Source organism: Poeciliopsis prolifica, unplaced genomic scaffold, assembly GCF_027474105.1.
Source record: "Poeciliopsis prolifica strain line A6 unplaced genomic scaffold, Auburn_PproV2 SCAFFOLD053, whole genome shotgun sequence".
NCBI lineage: Eukaryota > Metazoa > Chordata > Actinopteri > Cyprinodontiformes > Poeciliidae > Poeciliopsis > Poeciliopsis prolifica.
In genome coordinates, this window is record NW_026562428.1 from 1,194,564 (window position 1) to 1,209,218 (window position 14,655).

The 14,655-nt window shown below is 40.9% G+C and overlaps 1 protein-coding gene across 7 annotated transcripts in view; it reads right to left on the reverse strand.

Annotated features, from left to right (window-relative positions):
- Positions 1-14,655, reverse strand: part of tns1a (tensin 1a) — a 58,241-nt gene that overhangs the window by 15,264 nt on the left and 28,322 nt on the right. For all 7 annotated transcript variants that reach the window (XM_055059070.1, XM_055059069.1, XM_055059067.1 and 4 more), the window contains 14 exons: positions 13,487-13,525; positions 12,557-12,598; positions 10,742-10,791; positions 10,323-10,485; positions 10,191-10,241; positions 9,953-10,075; positions 9,048-9,112; positions 8,537-8,620; positions 7,485-7,597; positions 7,343-7,403; positions 7,156-7,231; positions 6,951-7,080; positions 6,196-6,261; positions 5,981-6,106 (listed from right to left, as the gene is read on the reverse strand). In XM_055059070.1, the coding sequence (XP_054915045.1) occupies positions 5,981-6,106; positions 6,196-6,261; positions 6,951-7,080; positions 7,156-7,231; positions 7,343-7,403; positions 7,485-7,597; positions 8,537-8,620; positions 9,048-9,112; positions 9,953-10,075; positions 10,191-10,241; positions 10,323-10,485; positions 10,742-10,791; positions 12,557-12,598; positions 13,487-13,525 (1,189 nt within the window). The remainder of the gene's footprint in view (positions 1-5,980; positions 6,107-6,195; positions 6,262-6,950; positions 7,081-7,155; positions 7,232-7,342; positions 7,404-7,484; positions 7,598-8,536; positions 8,621-9,047; positions 9,113-9,952; positions 10,076-10,190; positions 10,242-10,322; positions 10,486-10,741; positions 10,792-12,556; positions 12,599-13,486; positions 13,526-14,655) is intronic.

Consider the following 14,655-nt stretch of genomic DNA (forward strand, 5'->3'; position numbering starts at 1 on the left):
ATGTCAGTAAATGACTGAAGCTCAGCCCAATTTAGATCTGTTGACTCACAGCACAAATAGCTAACAACTTGCTTCATTTTCTAGCGAATGAGTGCAACGTCTACAGCATCTTTGTGATTCAAAGAAGCGAGCTACATGTTGCAGTGCACATTTAAATACTTAAAACAATTCATTTTGCTTAGGTAAAAAAAAGAATAATTTACTTATGGCTTTGTCAGTATCTCGTTTTTATTAACATACACACCTGTGTGTGTGTGTTCTACATTCTTTCATGTGACAAGTGCTTTCCTCTTTTTGTGAAGGTGCAATAATTTTGCATCACATACAAAACCTCCAAAAAATTAATAAAAGGAGTGCTTGTAACAATTATATAAAGTCAAAACGGGTCCATGTGGTTGATTTAAATCTCTGTTAGGATGGACATGAGTTATATTTGTTTCATAGGATTTGGTGTTTGATTTCATGCATGCCTGCACACTTATAAATGCATATGAACACCCATATGCCCCCAGTATGTCTAAGAAAACCATTTGCCCTTTAAAGCTTACCAACGCTGTTGAGTTGTGACGTTTTACAAGCTCAGCCAAATTACTTTTTAGGCATCAATTGGGCCAGCAGAAAATCTATAAACCATTAAACTTTGTAAGATCTTAAACAACTTTGTTATTTAAGCTGAAGTTTTCCTTTTTGGCGTAGTTATGCCAAAAAGCCAGATACTTTTTTTGCCACATTGTTATTATTCGCTACTTGACCATGCATCACTTACTAAATGGTTAACAAAATAATAAAAAATTAATTGCTGTAATTTTAGTTTCATGTAGCTGAAAAAGAAATAAATGTAATGATTTACAATGGGTAACTAAAAGAGCTTGCTAATCTGCATCTCTGTTGATGTGCTTATTAGTTACATTGTAATTAGCCATGTGCTAACTAGCCTTTTTGGTTTATGACTAATAATAATAAGGCATTAACGACTGATAAAATGATTAATGTGCTAGTGAGTCACATTGTAATCAGTCATGTGTTAGCTAGCTTCTTTGGTTCAAGGGAAGAAATGTGGGGGGTTTTTCTCGTAATATTTGTCCATTATTATCCATTATTGCTGCCATGTCACTGAGTCGCTGGGTTGACTTCAGTTCTGAGAAATATCCCAGTTGATTCCTGTAAACATGACACATAAATCGATTTCAGTAACCTTAAGACTTTACCTTAAAAAAAAAACCATATTGTAAAAAAAAAAGACTACTAATGATCTCTTAATCTTCATTTTTGGTGGCGCAGCCAGAAAGAAACATTCCTGTGAAGGATGAGGTGACAGCCCATCAGTGAAAAAGGTGTCATGGCCGCCGTATCGGTGACTGGCACAAGGACAGCTTCTGCGGTTTTATATTTGCAATGTCTGCCTCTCAGTGTGTCTGTCACCGTCCAGCTGTCACGGTATGCAGTGACGTGATGCGACTCTGTCTGAGTCCGTCTCTGAGATTACTTTCAGGATGATGTCACCCATCTGTCCATCCGTCCGCCTGTCTGTCTGTCACATGAGTGGCTGTGATAAAAACCTACCCGCTGGACCGTCTGTCACTAACTGTGACTTCCAGCCATGTTGGACTCCCAGAAAATCATGAGACGCAATGAATTTTAGCGAAAATGTGCACGAAACTTATTGCATATGACAAAAGATTAAATGGAGCCGAGCGGGATCATATGAGGGTATTTGGTCTGCATGTCTGCCCCTGTAGGTTCTGCTGGCTCCCAACTGGAGTCACTTTCCCCCCCACATGCATCTGTCCATCCATTCATCTGTCTTTCCCTCACAAGGATCAGTCACCTGTCAAAACTCTGCATCTGCTCGCTGTCTACCTACATGTCGGATTCTCTGGGAGCTTTGAAGAACCAAATTTACCCCCAAGAGAAAGACTTCTACTGCCCTCTTTAGGTATTAAAAGCCTGGTAAAAATAGCTACAGGAAACACCAAATGTAGCTTCCTTCAGGTAGAAATCTGATTATCCTAACAGGATTTACGTTTTACAGAAAAAAAAATATTTTTTTAGGACACAAATACTGAAGTACACATCAGAAGCAATTCAATTTCTTGTTAAATGTAACTATTTGTAACTGTAGTCAATACATGAACCTTATTTAGACATCACTCATTGTTCCAGCTGTATGCTCATTTCTGTGTCTATGTCTGGACATCATTTGACCCTTTCATCGTCCTTTAACAAAGTACACTGAAAAACAAAAAATAAAAATAAGAAATCAGATTTCTAATTTATTGTGCAGCTGAAGTATTTGTTGTCTTTAATCATTTAAAGCAAGTACTCGTGCCAGATCTGTTCATATCGCTCCAAAATGGGAAAGAGAAAGATTTTTGTTGATTCTGATAAGCCAAGTAGTTATTTCCTAACTGATTATACACATATCTACAGATAGAGCAAATTGTGTCCATATGGATGTAAAACTGAGCTCTTATACTAAAGACTGTTTTTGTTTGTGAGAAGGTCTTAAAACACGTCCACATTTCAGTTGCTGAACAACTAGAGCCAATTTAGGTGGATTGTAAGCCTTGTCAAAAAAAGGAAAATAAAAAATAGCTCAGTGGTTCCGTTAAAAATCCCTTCCATTTTTCCATTACAAACTATCACGGTTGCAGAAAATGGAAATGTATCTATTAGACGTGACATCCGACGCATTCCAACACGACTTCATGGGACAAAACGACAAGCGGAGCGGCAGCAGGGCAGCGCGGCGGGATGCAGACGTGCAGTAATGAAAAGGAGGAAGTTGGCAGGATTTGTGGGGTTGATATGAACCTGCAGCTGGAACTCCCAATGCTGCCAGCGGGAGGTCCAGCTAGAAGCATTACGGACTCGGCTCGTATGGATAAACCCAACTTACTGAATAGACCTTTATTGATTAAATGCAGGCGCATTGCTTCCTTGCAATGGACTCAATCGCCCTGCACTGCATCTCAGGTTTTTCACCGTTCTTTCACAGACTCGGCTCCTCGTCGCTCTCCCTGTCCTGCAGCCCAAGGTCTCTGCACGCACCAATCAGCGCCTCTAATAGTTTTGGCGTACCCAAATTGCAGCCTTGCTCATAAAATGTTCCACACTCAAAATTGCTTGCTCCATGACTCATTTGGTACCGTATGGACGCCAAACACACAGGATGCAGCGTTGCCAAGGAAACATGGTAAACAGACATGCAGGCTCCAGACGGAGCAGAAAGTTGACATGCAGCATTTCTTTTTGTTTTTAAGAAAAATGTTATCGGACTTTTCATTTTACACCAGTTTATTGCACGTTTACGTCAGCAGCCAATTAAACTCCAAAATATGACTTTGGTTACACTTACCAGAAAGTCCTGCTGTCAGCTCCACTTCATGATTTCCTCCAACTTGTATTTTTTGAAAAATATCCCCAAACTTTGATATTGCATTAAAAAAAAAAGCCCTCACTAGCAACACAAAAACTGGGAATACTGTTCTGTTTTCCCCTTGGAGCCTCACTGTCCCTCGTCCCTCTCTGTCTGTCTGTCTGTCTCCGTCTGTCTCTAGGCAGTTATTCCAGACATGTTTGAGGGCTCAGCCCCAGCCAAATATGGGCGGAGGGCAGTAAACAAGGAGGCACAGTCTGCCTGCATCGTCACTGATCTACTGTACACTACACACACACACACACACACACACACACACACACACACACACACACACACACACACACACACACACACACACACACACACACACACACAAGTTTGTATCAACCGTTCAATTCTGGAACTGTATTTACACATAACCCTAACCATTACCAGTACATTCCTTTGTGTGACAAAAACAGAGCATAATTAAACAAAATGACATCACCGAGGCAAAATGAAGAACATGAAAAAGTTGGAAGGCGGACTAGAATTATGGCAGCTCGAGAGAGTTTCTTTAGCCGTGATTTAAAGGAAGTCAGTGTTTCAGCTGTTTTCCAGACGTTTGTGGTTTATTGAAGCTGAGTGCCGATTCGCTGTGTTTGATTGTTCTGGATGCAGAGCAGAACCGTTCGATTTGAGAGATCTGGAAGGTTGATCCAACAACAGCAGATTTGGATGCCGTTCAGTGATTTATAAACCAACAGATTTACATATTTTAAAGTCTGTTCTCTGAGCTGCAGGGAGCCGGTGGAAGGACCAGCCTGGTGCTCCTTCCAGAGGATGACCCAGTTTGTCTGTTTCGAAGCCGATTTGCTGGTGTTGGTAGTAAACAAGCCCCTCCGAGGCGCAAGCAGTGGCCTTCTGACCCCGCTGACCTGCAGGCTGGCAGCTGCTGCCAAACTACAGAACTGCCTATGAAGCGATGGAAACACACAAACTGTGTTGCATGCGCACAAACTTCAACAGAAAATCACAGCGAAAGATAAGTGATTCGATTTATTCACTATAAAAGATCGTTTTTTCCAACACTGCCTTGGAATTCTTTAAAATTGGTCACTCTGGAAGATTCAAGTTATTTACCCTAATAACTAAAATAATATTTCTAAAACTGCCTTTTGGGATTTTGATTAGCTCGATGAGCTGATACATCAAAATGTGATAAAACAGAGGAGATCTATAACCAGACAAAAACTCTGCGCTTTAGAAACCACTCTGACTCTTAGAGGTTAGAAATGCTAGTGCTAATGCTAACATGAAAAAAAAAGAGAAAAATGAGCAATTTCTCCTGAAAATTCAACAGCAGTTATAATGTAACCCTGGAAAGTCCACTGAGTTGAGAGGTTCTGCTCTCCGACCATGCAGACACGCTGATGTTCCTCATCTTTCAGGGATCCATTCATACAGAACCACTCAGGGATGAAGCGTACATTTAGCACCTGCACAAATAAACAGGTCTGGATTCTGCAAGTGAAGCCTGATAGCTGTCCTCTGAGCGGTAGCTTGTAAAAATAGGTCTCTCTGTTCGTTAGCCCGGCATAGCTAAAAAAAAAAAAACCCAAGTAGAGAAATAACTAAACGGATGAAGAGTTTAGTTATTTCTGAGAACGCTGCAGCCCCCTCTGCTGGGCCCGAACTGGGAATCCTGACAATTCCCATTGACCTTCTTTGCAACATAGAAGCAACCTCAACGGCTCCCCGGGGGGCGGGCATAAAAATGAAATGGCTCTTTGAAAGCTGCTGAAAACGAAACAAATAGCGCCTTCATGAAGAAGGGGAACGTGGTACAGGAAGGTTGGGAAAGGCTGCCAAGTATGGCTCTGCTGAGGCTCACCAGTCCTCCTGTCTGAGCCGGTTTTTATGGCCGTGATCATGGAGCTCATCATCACTGAAAGGAGCCCAGGGACCTGGTGAGATCATCAGATGAAGCATATTTCTATTCTATTCCGTTGTGCATGAGGTTTGCCACTAGAGGGCTCTGTTGATGAAGAACTTGCAGAACTCAGAGCTGCATGGAGCTTCCAGGTATATCATCAGCTTTTTCTCCGACATATTTAGCTTCTATTTAAATTCTCAAACTCCCGACGGAAACATTAGCCGTGAGCTCAGCACCTCGTTGGAGCTGATCCGAGTAGGTGTTTCAGTTTACAACGGTCCCCCCATCCGGGCGGGGGGGTTTAGCTTGTTGCAGGGTGACTGACGCCCCCCTATTTCTGCAGTGGCTATTTAAAGAACTCAATGACAGGACAGAGGAGGACAAGCAGGGGGTGTGGAGCTTCACAGGCAACAAAAATCTGGAGCTGGCTTCTGTTGCTTCGTTTCAGTTTTAATTCTAATAAGAATAATTTGGTTTTCGTCTTAAGAACACATGTAGTCCCTTCATTGGGGGCTGAAAGAAGCATTCAGGCCTTATTCTGAATTGACAAACTTTTGGTTTGAAGTATTTGCTAAAACATATACATAATCTTTTATCTTATGGAAGTGAATAATTAACTTGAATTATAAAGCTGAGGACTTTCTGAGAGAGAAAATGTCCACGTAAGGAGTGTGAGGACATACCGTTCTCAGTGTCCACTGCGTCCTCACTGGGATGGCTGAAGCTCTCGTACGAGTCCCAGCGGATCAGGGGGTCCTGGGTGTTGTAGTCCACAGACACACTTGGCCCGTTCTCCAAGTGGTCCAGACCTGGCGTACGAAAGTTAAAAAGCACGTTCGGTTGAACCGTCTCCTGATGGGTAAACGAGGCATTCAAAGTGGCTAGAAAAATGGAGTACCTCGGATTTTTTCTGGTCCGTAGGAGAAAACAAACTCCACCTTCCCGTACTCTGGAAACCTTTCATCTGTACGAACACACAGCAGAAGGCAGCATGCGTCTTTCTTTTCATCATTCTTTTTATGATCTCTTTATTTTGAAAGGATAGTATTTTGCTTGGTTCCATTAAAATGCAAAACATTTAAATCCTAATAAATCGTAAACGTGTGTTTTCATAAGATCCTTATTTTTATTTTGTCCTAAAAACAATTAGGAGTAAAATTTCAAAGCTTTGCTAATGTTATCTTAATTTGAAACTGTTGTTTATTACAGACAATAATCATATCAATATCTCAAAATAGCTCAAATTTTATTAAAATTGCATATCTCAATTATTTTATTTGAAAATGTAAGATGAAAATGTCAAATTTGAGATAGAATTTAAAAATATATATATATCTTAATAATTAATTTCAAACAAATTTGGAAGAATTTTTATCATGCAGAAATAAATAGCATTTCAAAATTTTAATGAAAATTATAAAGTAAAATAAAATCAGTTACACTTTATGGAACAATTAGCTTTTCAATAGTGCTGTTTGACCAGAAGAGGGCACTGTTGATTATGAAACTCGAGGCAACCTATCTCCTGCAGTCAGACAAAATTAAGCCATTGACTTTGATCTTTATGCCCAAGTGTCTTTTTTTTAACATGCAACGATAAAGTATTTTATGACTCATGCATATAATTTCACTACTAATAACAGATAATAACACCTTTGAAGGTCTCATCAAGCTCCGACTTCCCAAAAACGACCCCAAGGTCGTGGATGGCACAAGTGTGGAACTGGACCCTGAACACCACGTCTCTGGTCGGGTTCCTGTACCTCTTATGGTAACACTTCAGCTACGAAGAACAGAATATGAATTATTACAACATATGGAACATAACAATATAAGTATGAAAAGATCGCAGTCCTACCAGGATGTCTCCTTTCAGAAGCAGCCCAGGTTCTATGGTGATGCAGATACTGGTGTTGCTGTCTCCCTGCACATTGCTGCCAAAACCAAAGACAGTAAAGCTCTATCAGTTGGGCATCCCGCCAAGTGTTAGTTTCTCTGCAGACTCAAAGCCAAACCACACTGAACTGGAAGAAAAATGTCCATACTAGATTCCGGATGTGTAGACTGGCTGCATTGCCTGGTAGATCTTCAGGAACGGCCGGCATCCTGTCGAGAAACGGCAGCGAGACGAATGAGACGTGGTGACGAGCTGCGTCTCTCCTGCAGACCTTCGACTGGGAAACTCACCGCCTTTGGATTCAAAGTTGGGGATGCCATGCATGATGACGTGATGCAGGAAGAGTGGCTTGTTGTTGATCTTGATGTGTCCAGACAGGAGCCCATTGAAGTACTGCACATACCTGCAGACATACCATGGGCATCCTCAGTCTGCCCCAAAGCTCCAATCAGCTCCCCTGTCTCCATTCGCAGTAGGTGCTTGTTTAAAATGGGGTCAGTTAAGAGACCAACATGAAGAGACCAATTTTCTATATTCCAGTTGAATTACCTTTTAAATTCTAACCCAATTTCAGTCTCGGTATGACGTTGCTTTATTCTCTTTAGCATCCGATGGAATAGACAGATGTTGTACGGAGGGCTGCTAGGTGTCTGTTGAGTTAGTATAGTCTGGTTGTTCACGATGCTAATAATGATCGTACCAAAGGCGACCTTGACCTCCAGGTCTCCGTGGACGCTCATCCTCCTTGTCCTCCTGTCAGTGACCAGATGTTTTGGTTTCTGGGCAGTTCAATTAGCCTGACCCGAGATGTCACGAGAAACAGCGCGACAAAAAACGAAGGAGCCGCAGCTACACTATGATGGTCACTTACTTTTACCCAAAATATCAGTGAAATAAAGATGCAATTTAGATGTCGACGGATCATCAAGCAAATTCAATGCTCTCTTCCAGAAAAGTTTTTTTTTTTTTTTGTAGCTTGATCACTCCTGGCCAGGCTCCCCACTGTTCTGTGTTCTCTCTCCGTTAGAGGTTAATGGTGCTAATGCGCTGATAGTGGCACCAATTTTTCATTTAACGCTTTAGCATTTTTGCTAACTTTGAAAAACACATTTACTCAGGTCATCTTGGTATAAAAGCAACATTTTGTTGAGGATTTAAATAAATTTTAAAAAGTGCAAAAAGTAGTGAGATAATTTGTCTACAGTGAAACAAACAAAAAAAAAAAAAAGAAGGATTTGCAGGATGTCTCATTTTGATGATCTAAGGGTGTCTTCAAGTTAACTCTTCAGTGGAATTAATAATAAAAAGCAGTTATAGAAAATAAAGGGAGTTAATCATTTACCTTCTCTGTGACGGCTGACCGACAGAAAGAGCTTTGTCCTCGTAGAATCGCTTCATGGCAAACCTGTCGAGCGCCTGGTCAGCGCTGCATGGCATGAAATCACACACGTCATTATTCTAGATTTCAATTCAAAATCGTCCCCTTTTTTCTATAAGACAAGCAAAACTCTTTTCACAACTTTATAAAAATATACCCTGTGGCTGGCGCCCATTTTATAACATCTGGTTCTATTAAACATGGATGACATTTTTCCCTTGCAATGCCAGGAAAATAAACTAGCGAGAACAGACTGCTAAGCTAAAATATCACGTCGGTGTTTAATATTCAAGGCCTTCGTTTGATGGATTGTTACTCCTGTCCTCGCGTCACCCTAAAAAATGGGGGGTTTTAAGATCAAAGTACTCCAAAGACAGTTTTTGGAAAAGCGACAGCCTCAAATCTTCTACCGTCGCATTGTGAACTTCACACAGAAGCTTAGAAAATAAAACAAGTGCAATAACATGATGCATACCTTGCAGATATGTTGCTGTAATGCATATATGCAGCCACCACTACGCCTGTTCGACCTCGATTCCCCTGCAAAACCGTAGGACACCCAAGAAGACAGAGTTAAAGTGAAGTTCATGTTGGAAAACACTAAAACAACTTCCTGAAAGTTCAGAGAAGGATCACGACGAACGTAAATGACGGAGAGCGTGAGAGTTTCCTGCACTCTGAGGGGACTTGGAGGAAAACTATAAATATTACAACGAATCCAGACTCACCGACTGAAAGTAAAGGGAAATATCTACGATTTGGTGTATAAAGTCCTTGGGTAGTGTTAAAGGTGCGACAGTGAGAAGAGTTTGTTCCTAAAAAAAAAATTTTTAAATCGGCAATGTAAAAACTGGGCTCGGCAGGAAGCTTGATGATGCATTCAAGGACAATTGTTTTTATGATGTCACACCAGGCAGGAAGCAGTGTTTTGAGGTGTTGACTGAAAGTACATCCATTTCTGTCTGATGTCTACAATCAGCCAATCAGAAGCCATCAATGCCATTTCCCAAATCATCTTAGAAAGCAATAAGATAATTGACATTTAGCTAATAAAACAACAAAAAAACTTTTTTAAAGTGTAGCTGGTCTAAAACTGAAGTTTATTCAGATTTCAAAAATGGTTTAAAACAAATTAATTGTTTTAATTACTTATTGATTTTTGACAAAACATATTTTTCAAGGGAAAAAAAACATCTGGAGTTCATGTAATTTCAGTAAAATGAGTTCTAATGGGATATGTAATGATATAATAAATTCATAAATATATCTCAATTTATACATATTTTTATGGCTTAAATATGCATTCAGAATCTTTTATTAGTATAAAAACTCATAAGAAGTTTTTACAGATCTTTCTTCCTATCCTAAGTGTCTGTTCACCTTGTTGTGCAGCAGCACCACGTTGCGCTGGTCTCCGCTCAGCCACGTGTCCATGGCTTTGCACAGGCTGCAGATCTTGTCCAGCGCCGGAGCGTGATGATCCGGCCAGCCGAACTCCAGAACCTGAGCCGGATCAATCAGAAAAATGATCAGAAAGCGCGAGCCCATTTCGCTTTCCATGTTTCGCTTCACTCCTCTCATACGCGCGGCCTCTGCTTCCACCAAACCGCGTTCATACCTTGTGGTTTAAGTTGGTTAAGTCGTTCCGCTGCTCGCTCAGGTTGAGCACCTGAGGTAAACGAGAGAAGAACGACACATTAAAGTGGCTCGGCTCGCCGGGGAGCGGGTTCTGCGCCCGGACTTGTCTCACCAGGTAGTGCGCGCCGTGCTTGGACCGCAGCATGGAGGCCACCTCTTTGAGGTTGTTGGTGTAGCTGCGCTCGTCGGCGGCGGCGGGGAAGGAGAGGGAGATGATCCTCTCGGTGATGTAGACCAGGTCCACCTCATAGCTCTCCTCCATGGCCTGAAGCACGCTGTGCAGCAGAGACACACAGAGTTTTTCACAGTTGCTGCCACATCTTTGAGGAAAGTCCTCCATTCCTCTTGGGAACGGATGACAAACATCCAACTTGATCAAATCTAAACTCAAATTTTGTTCTAATTTCCTGAAGACAAACACAAAGCCTACTCTACAAATAGTACAAAAAGTGCAGCTAATTATTAAACGTTGAAAAATTGTTTGAAGCAGGAGCTGGAATATGTTGGACAAAGTGAAAATAGAACATTCACCCTGACTGCTTTCTCCGAATCTCCACACTTTTGCAGGACCTCGTCGATCCCTAAGAGAAACAGAAGGACCGAAGAGAAAAGATTCATCTGCAAACATCGTGTCACGTCACCTGATGATTATATGTACTAACAGCTTGCCGTAGTTTAAGAGGGACGAGTTAAGAAACAGTGAAAAAGGAACAAAGACTCATAAAAACATGAAGTCTCAGAAATATTAAGCATGAAGTGTAAAGTTGGAGAAAATTATTTTGAAAAAAAAAATTATAAAAGCAAATGAAACACCCAGCTGAGAAAAGTGAAAAATCCCTGAAATTTGAACAATTTAGAAAATATGTTCAATAATAACTATATCATTTCTTTTTCAGTTTAACACTCTATACAAACATTGTATAAATGCCATGAACACAAGCTCATAGATTTTAAGTGAACTACAATAAATAGAGAAAAAACAGGCATCAGAAGTATCAGAGCTGCATTGCTCAAAATATTTGAGTCCTGACTTTGACTAGGCCATTGCGCCATCTTCAAAAATGGAGTCACCATCCATCCATCAGTCCAACCAACCAAATCTGTCTATTAATCTATCTATGTAAGCCACATGTGTCAAACTCGAGGCCCTAAATCTGGCCCACCGTAGATATTTCTGTGGAGGCCTTTAATATGACAATAATGTGTTTAAATAATATTGTATGAATAAAATCAAAGCAGTTTTTAACTCTCCAGTCTTTCGCAAAACCACAGTCATAGAAAGTCTACAGATTCCTCATGTTTCTGTGGTTCTTTTATCAGAAGGTTTCGGCCCTTTCTTGATCTTAACATGGGTCCAACTTGGAAAGGGGCGGGTCCTGGAAGCTGAGGGCCTCATGCATGCCAGAACTGCCACTGCTTTCAGCCAGTCTTGATAAGTGATAATTTGATACATCATGTTGCTTTCTGTCTCCTGCCTTCTCTGTCTTCGTTTTGCATTTATTTGAACTTTTCCTCCCTCCCTTTCTGGAGACATTCCCCTCCAACTCCATATTCCATCCGAGTTGCTCCTCAGTGTGGAGAAACTGATGAAGAATGCCGAGAATGCGAGCGGAAAAACCAGCGACCCAATGTTTTCCCCCCGTCTGACGAGCTTCGTTTTGGTCCGCGGCGTCTGGAATTAAGAGTCTGGCTCATCTGGCCTCAGCGGAGCCGCCATGGTCACAGCGGGCCGTTTCAGCACCAAACCACCATGAACACATCCTGCTGAAATGAACCCAAGAAAACCTCCACCTTCTCCACAGACGCACCAATACCCCCAGGAGGAAATATCCAAATCAATCTGAGCTTCTATTTGAGAGAAAATGAAATTTGTAAATTTCTGTTGCTGAGGATGCAAGAAAGATAATAATTACTGAGTCTTTTTATTATTATTATTATTATTATTCTGCAGAGTTTTGTGTGAGTTTCTATAAAAGCTGGTGAACAAAGGGAACCATCTGTGTTTACATTGCTGCTCTGAGTCATCGCTGATCTAATTATTCGGGAAACATCTGACACAAACGCTGACTCGTAAGAAACAAAGGCAGAGAAGGCGAGGGATGTGAGACATCAGTGGCGCTTTCATGTCTGTTTGCTCTACTCTGGAGAAACTAAAGGGAAGAAAATTGTGTTTCAACACATGTTCTGTGTTTTTTCTGCCTTCTGCTTTACATAAACAGTTTTCCTTCCACATTAGCAGCACAACAAGGGTCAGGAAAACACCTCGGATCGTGTCGGAAATGAGTATTTATTAAATATTTGGACAGATCTGAAACAGTAGCAGCGTTAATGAATGAAACGACTTACCGGTGTATCTACATGCTTTAGCGGCAGCTGTGGAGTCGGAGGCTGCAGAGACAGAGGAAGGGTGAGCAAATCACTGACCTTTTTTCACCACAAGGAACAAACAACAAGTTCAGGGCAAAACAGAAAAGCAGAAATTGGAATAAAAGACTCAAAAGGTTGAACTTCTACTTTGGTCATCCAATTCCTCGCCAATGTTAAAGACGGAGAACAAAAACACAACTTTTCATGCTGAAAGCTTAGAAATCGGAAGACTGATGAATCTGCCGGTCCTCCGATCACCGTCCAACATTTTGCTGAGCTCACATTTTTCATGGAAGAGAAGGAAAACTTCAATTTCAAGCTCATTAAAATGAAAATGAGTTGAGTCTTTGCGCCACGGAGCATAAATCATTTTCTGCAACCCTTTGGAAACGGTAAAAAAAAAAAAAAAAAAAAAAGACATAAAATTGCTTATCTTCCACCTCCTGCAGCTTGGGGTTGGAGTTCCTTCAGACACTTGGAACTGATGAGGATGTGTCTCTTCAGAGAAGAGTTTGCCCCCCTCTATTGCCGCCCTGAGCATCTACCCATGCGACCAGTTTTAAAAGCCTCCACTCTCTCAAATATGAAGGTTTTTGTTATAATTGGTGGACTAAATTCATCGTAGATTAGTTATGAACTTTGTCTTTATTGTCTTATTTATATATAAGTTTTATATATGACTTATATAATTGTGTTTTTCATTCATTTTTTTTCTTCATATTCATCTCTGCCCACATCCCGACCACTTTTATCACCTCTGAAGCTGAACATACTTTGTCCGCTTCAGTCTGAGCAGACAGGAAGAAGCGCTCATGCTTATAGATGCCGACCTTTGACCCATTTGAGCTACAATTTTGAGGCCAGCAACTGTCTGAACATTTCCTCAAAGACCTCCGGGTTCGTACTCACCGGCTCACAGCTGGTCGCAGTCTGACATGATGTAGTGACCTGAAGACAAAAAGATAGCTGATGAGCGAGAAGAGCAGGCGCGTAAAGTCAAGTCACAGAAACAGCAAGCAGTGAAAACATAAGCTCAACACGACAGCAACACTTTGTTGCTTCAATCTGTTGAGTACTAATTATTATGTTGGCTTAATGTTTTTTAATATGGAAAAAAAATTTCTTTTTTTTTTCCACACCCAAATGGAAGCAGGTAATGTTTTGGATACGGAAAAGCCTTCATGAACAGAGAACCTGTAGCTAAAGTGAGTAACGTTAGCTACAGGCAAAAGGGAGAAACAGTAAGCAAGATAGTAGCTAAAACCTAACCTTCTTGTGTAAGCCACCCTTACGTTGCAGCATAGAAAGTCACCACATGAAGATAAAAAAAAGTTGCAACCAATTTAGGGCTGTCAACATTAATGCGATTAATTCAATTTCACTTAAAAAAAAACACAGTCTAATCCCAAGACGACAGCTCCTGTCTCAGAATTAAATGCAGAATATTTCTGATTCACCCAGGCTTTTATTTCTTCAAGACATTGGGACTTATGGATTTGATATAGTCGAGTACCATAATCCCATGCCATCTGGAAACATGTACAGTAAAAAGAATTGGCCTAAGCACTGAACCCTGTGGTACTCCACAATTAAGGTTCTTGTCAAAACACTTTGCTGTCCGCAACAAATTTTGAGTCCAGCGGAAAGTGGGAGTGAGTTCAACTGGCAGGCAGGAAGCCCTTCCTGTCAGTGAAAGACTGATCTCAAACATGACAAAAAAAAACAAAGAAAGGTGGAATGAAGGTGTTGGGTACATGGTACTCTACTGGTTGCTTGGTAAAATATCATCTGTCTGTTAGTATGTATGTCAGTACCTCACAAAAAAATATATAAAGCACACCCGACCCATGCAGTATCGCACATGCAATACACAAAAATGGTGGTTTTGAGTGTGTTTCCACTTCTACTGTGTTCATTGTACAAGCTAGCACTAGCTAGCCAGCTAATTTGCTAGGGCGGTAAGGTAAGAGTTTAAAACCCTTGTGCGACAAAATTAGGATTAGTTATGACCTCTTTTTATTATTGATTTCTGTCATGTGGAAAATGATCTGGGAAATAATTATAAGAGTTAGAGTCAT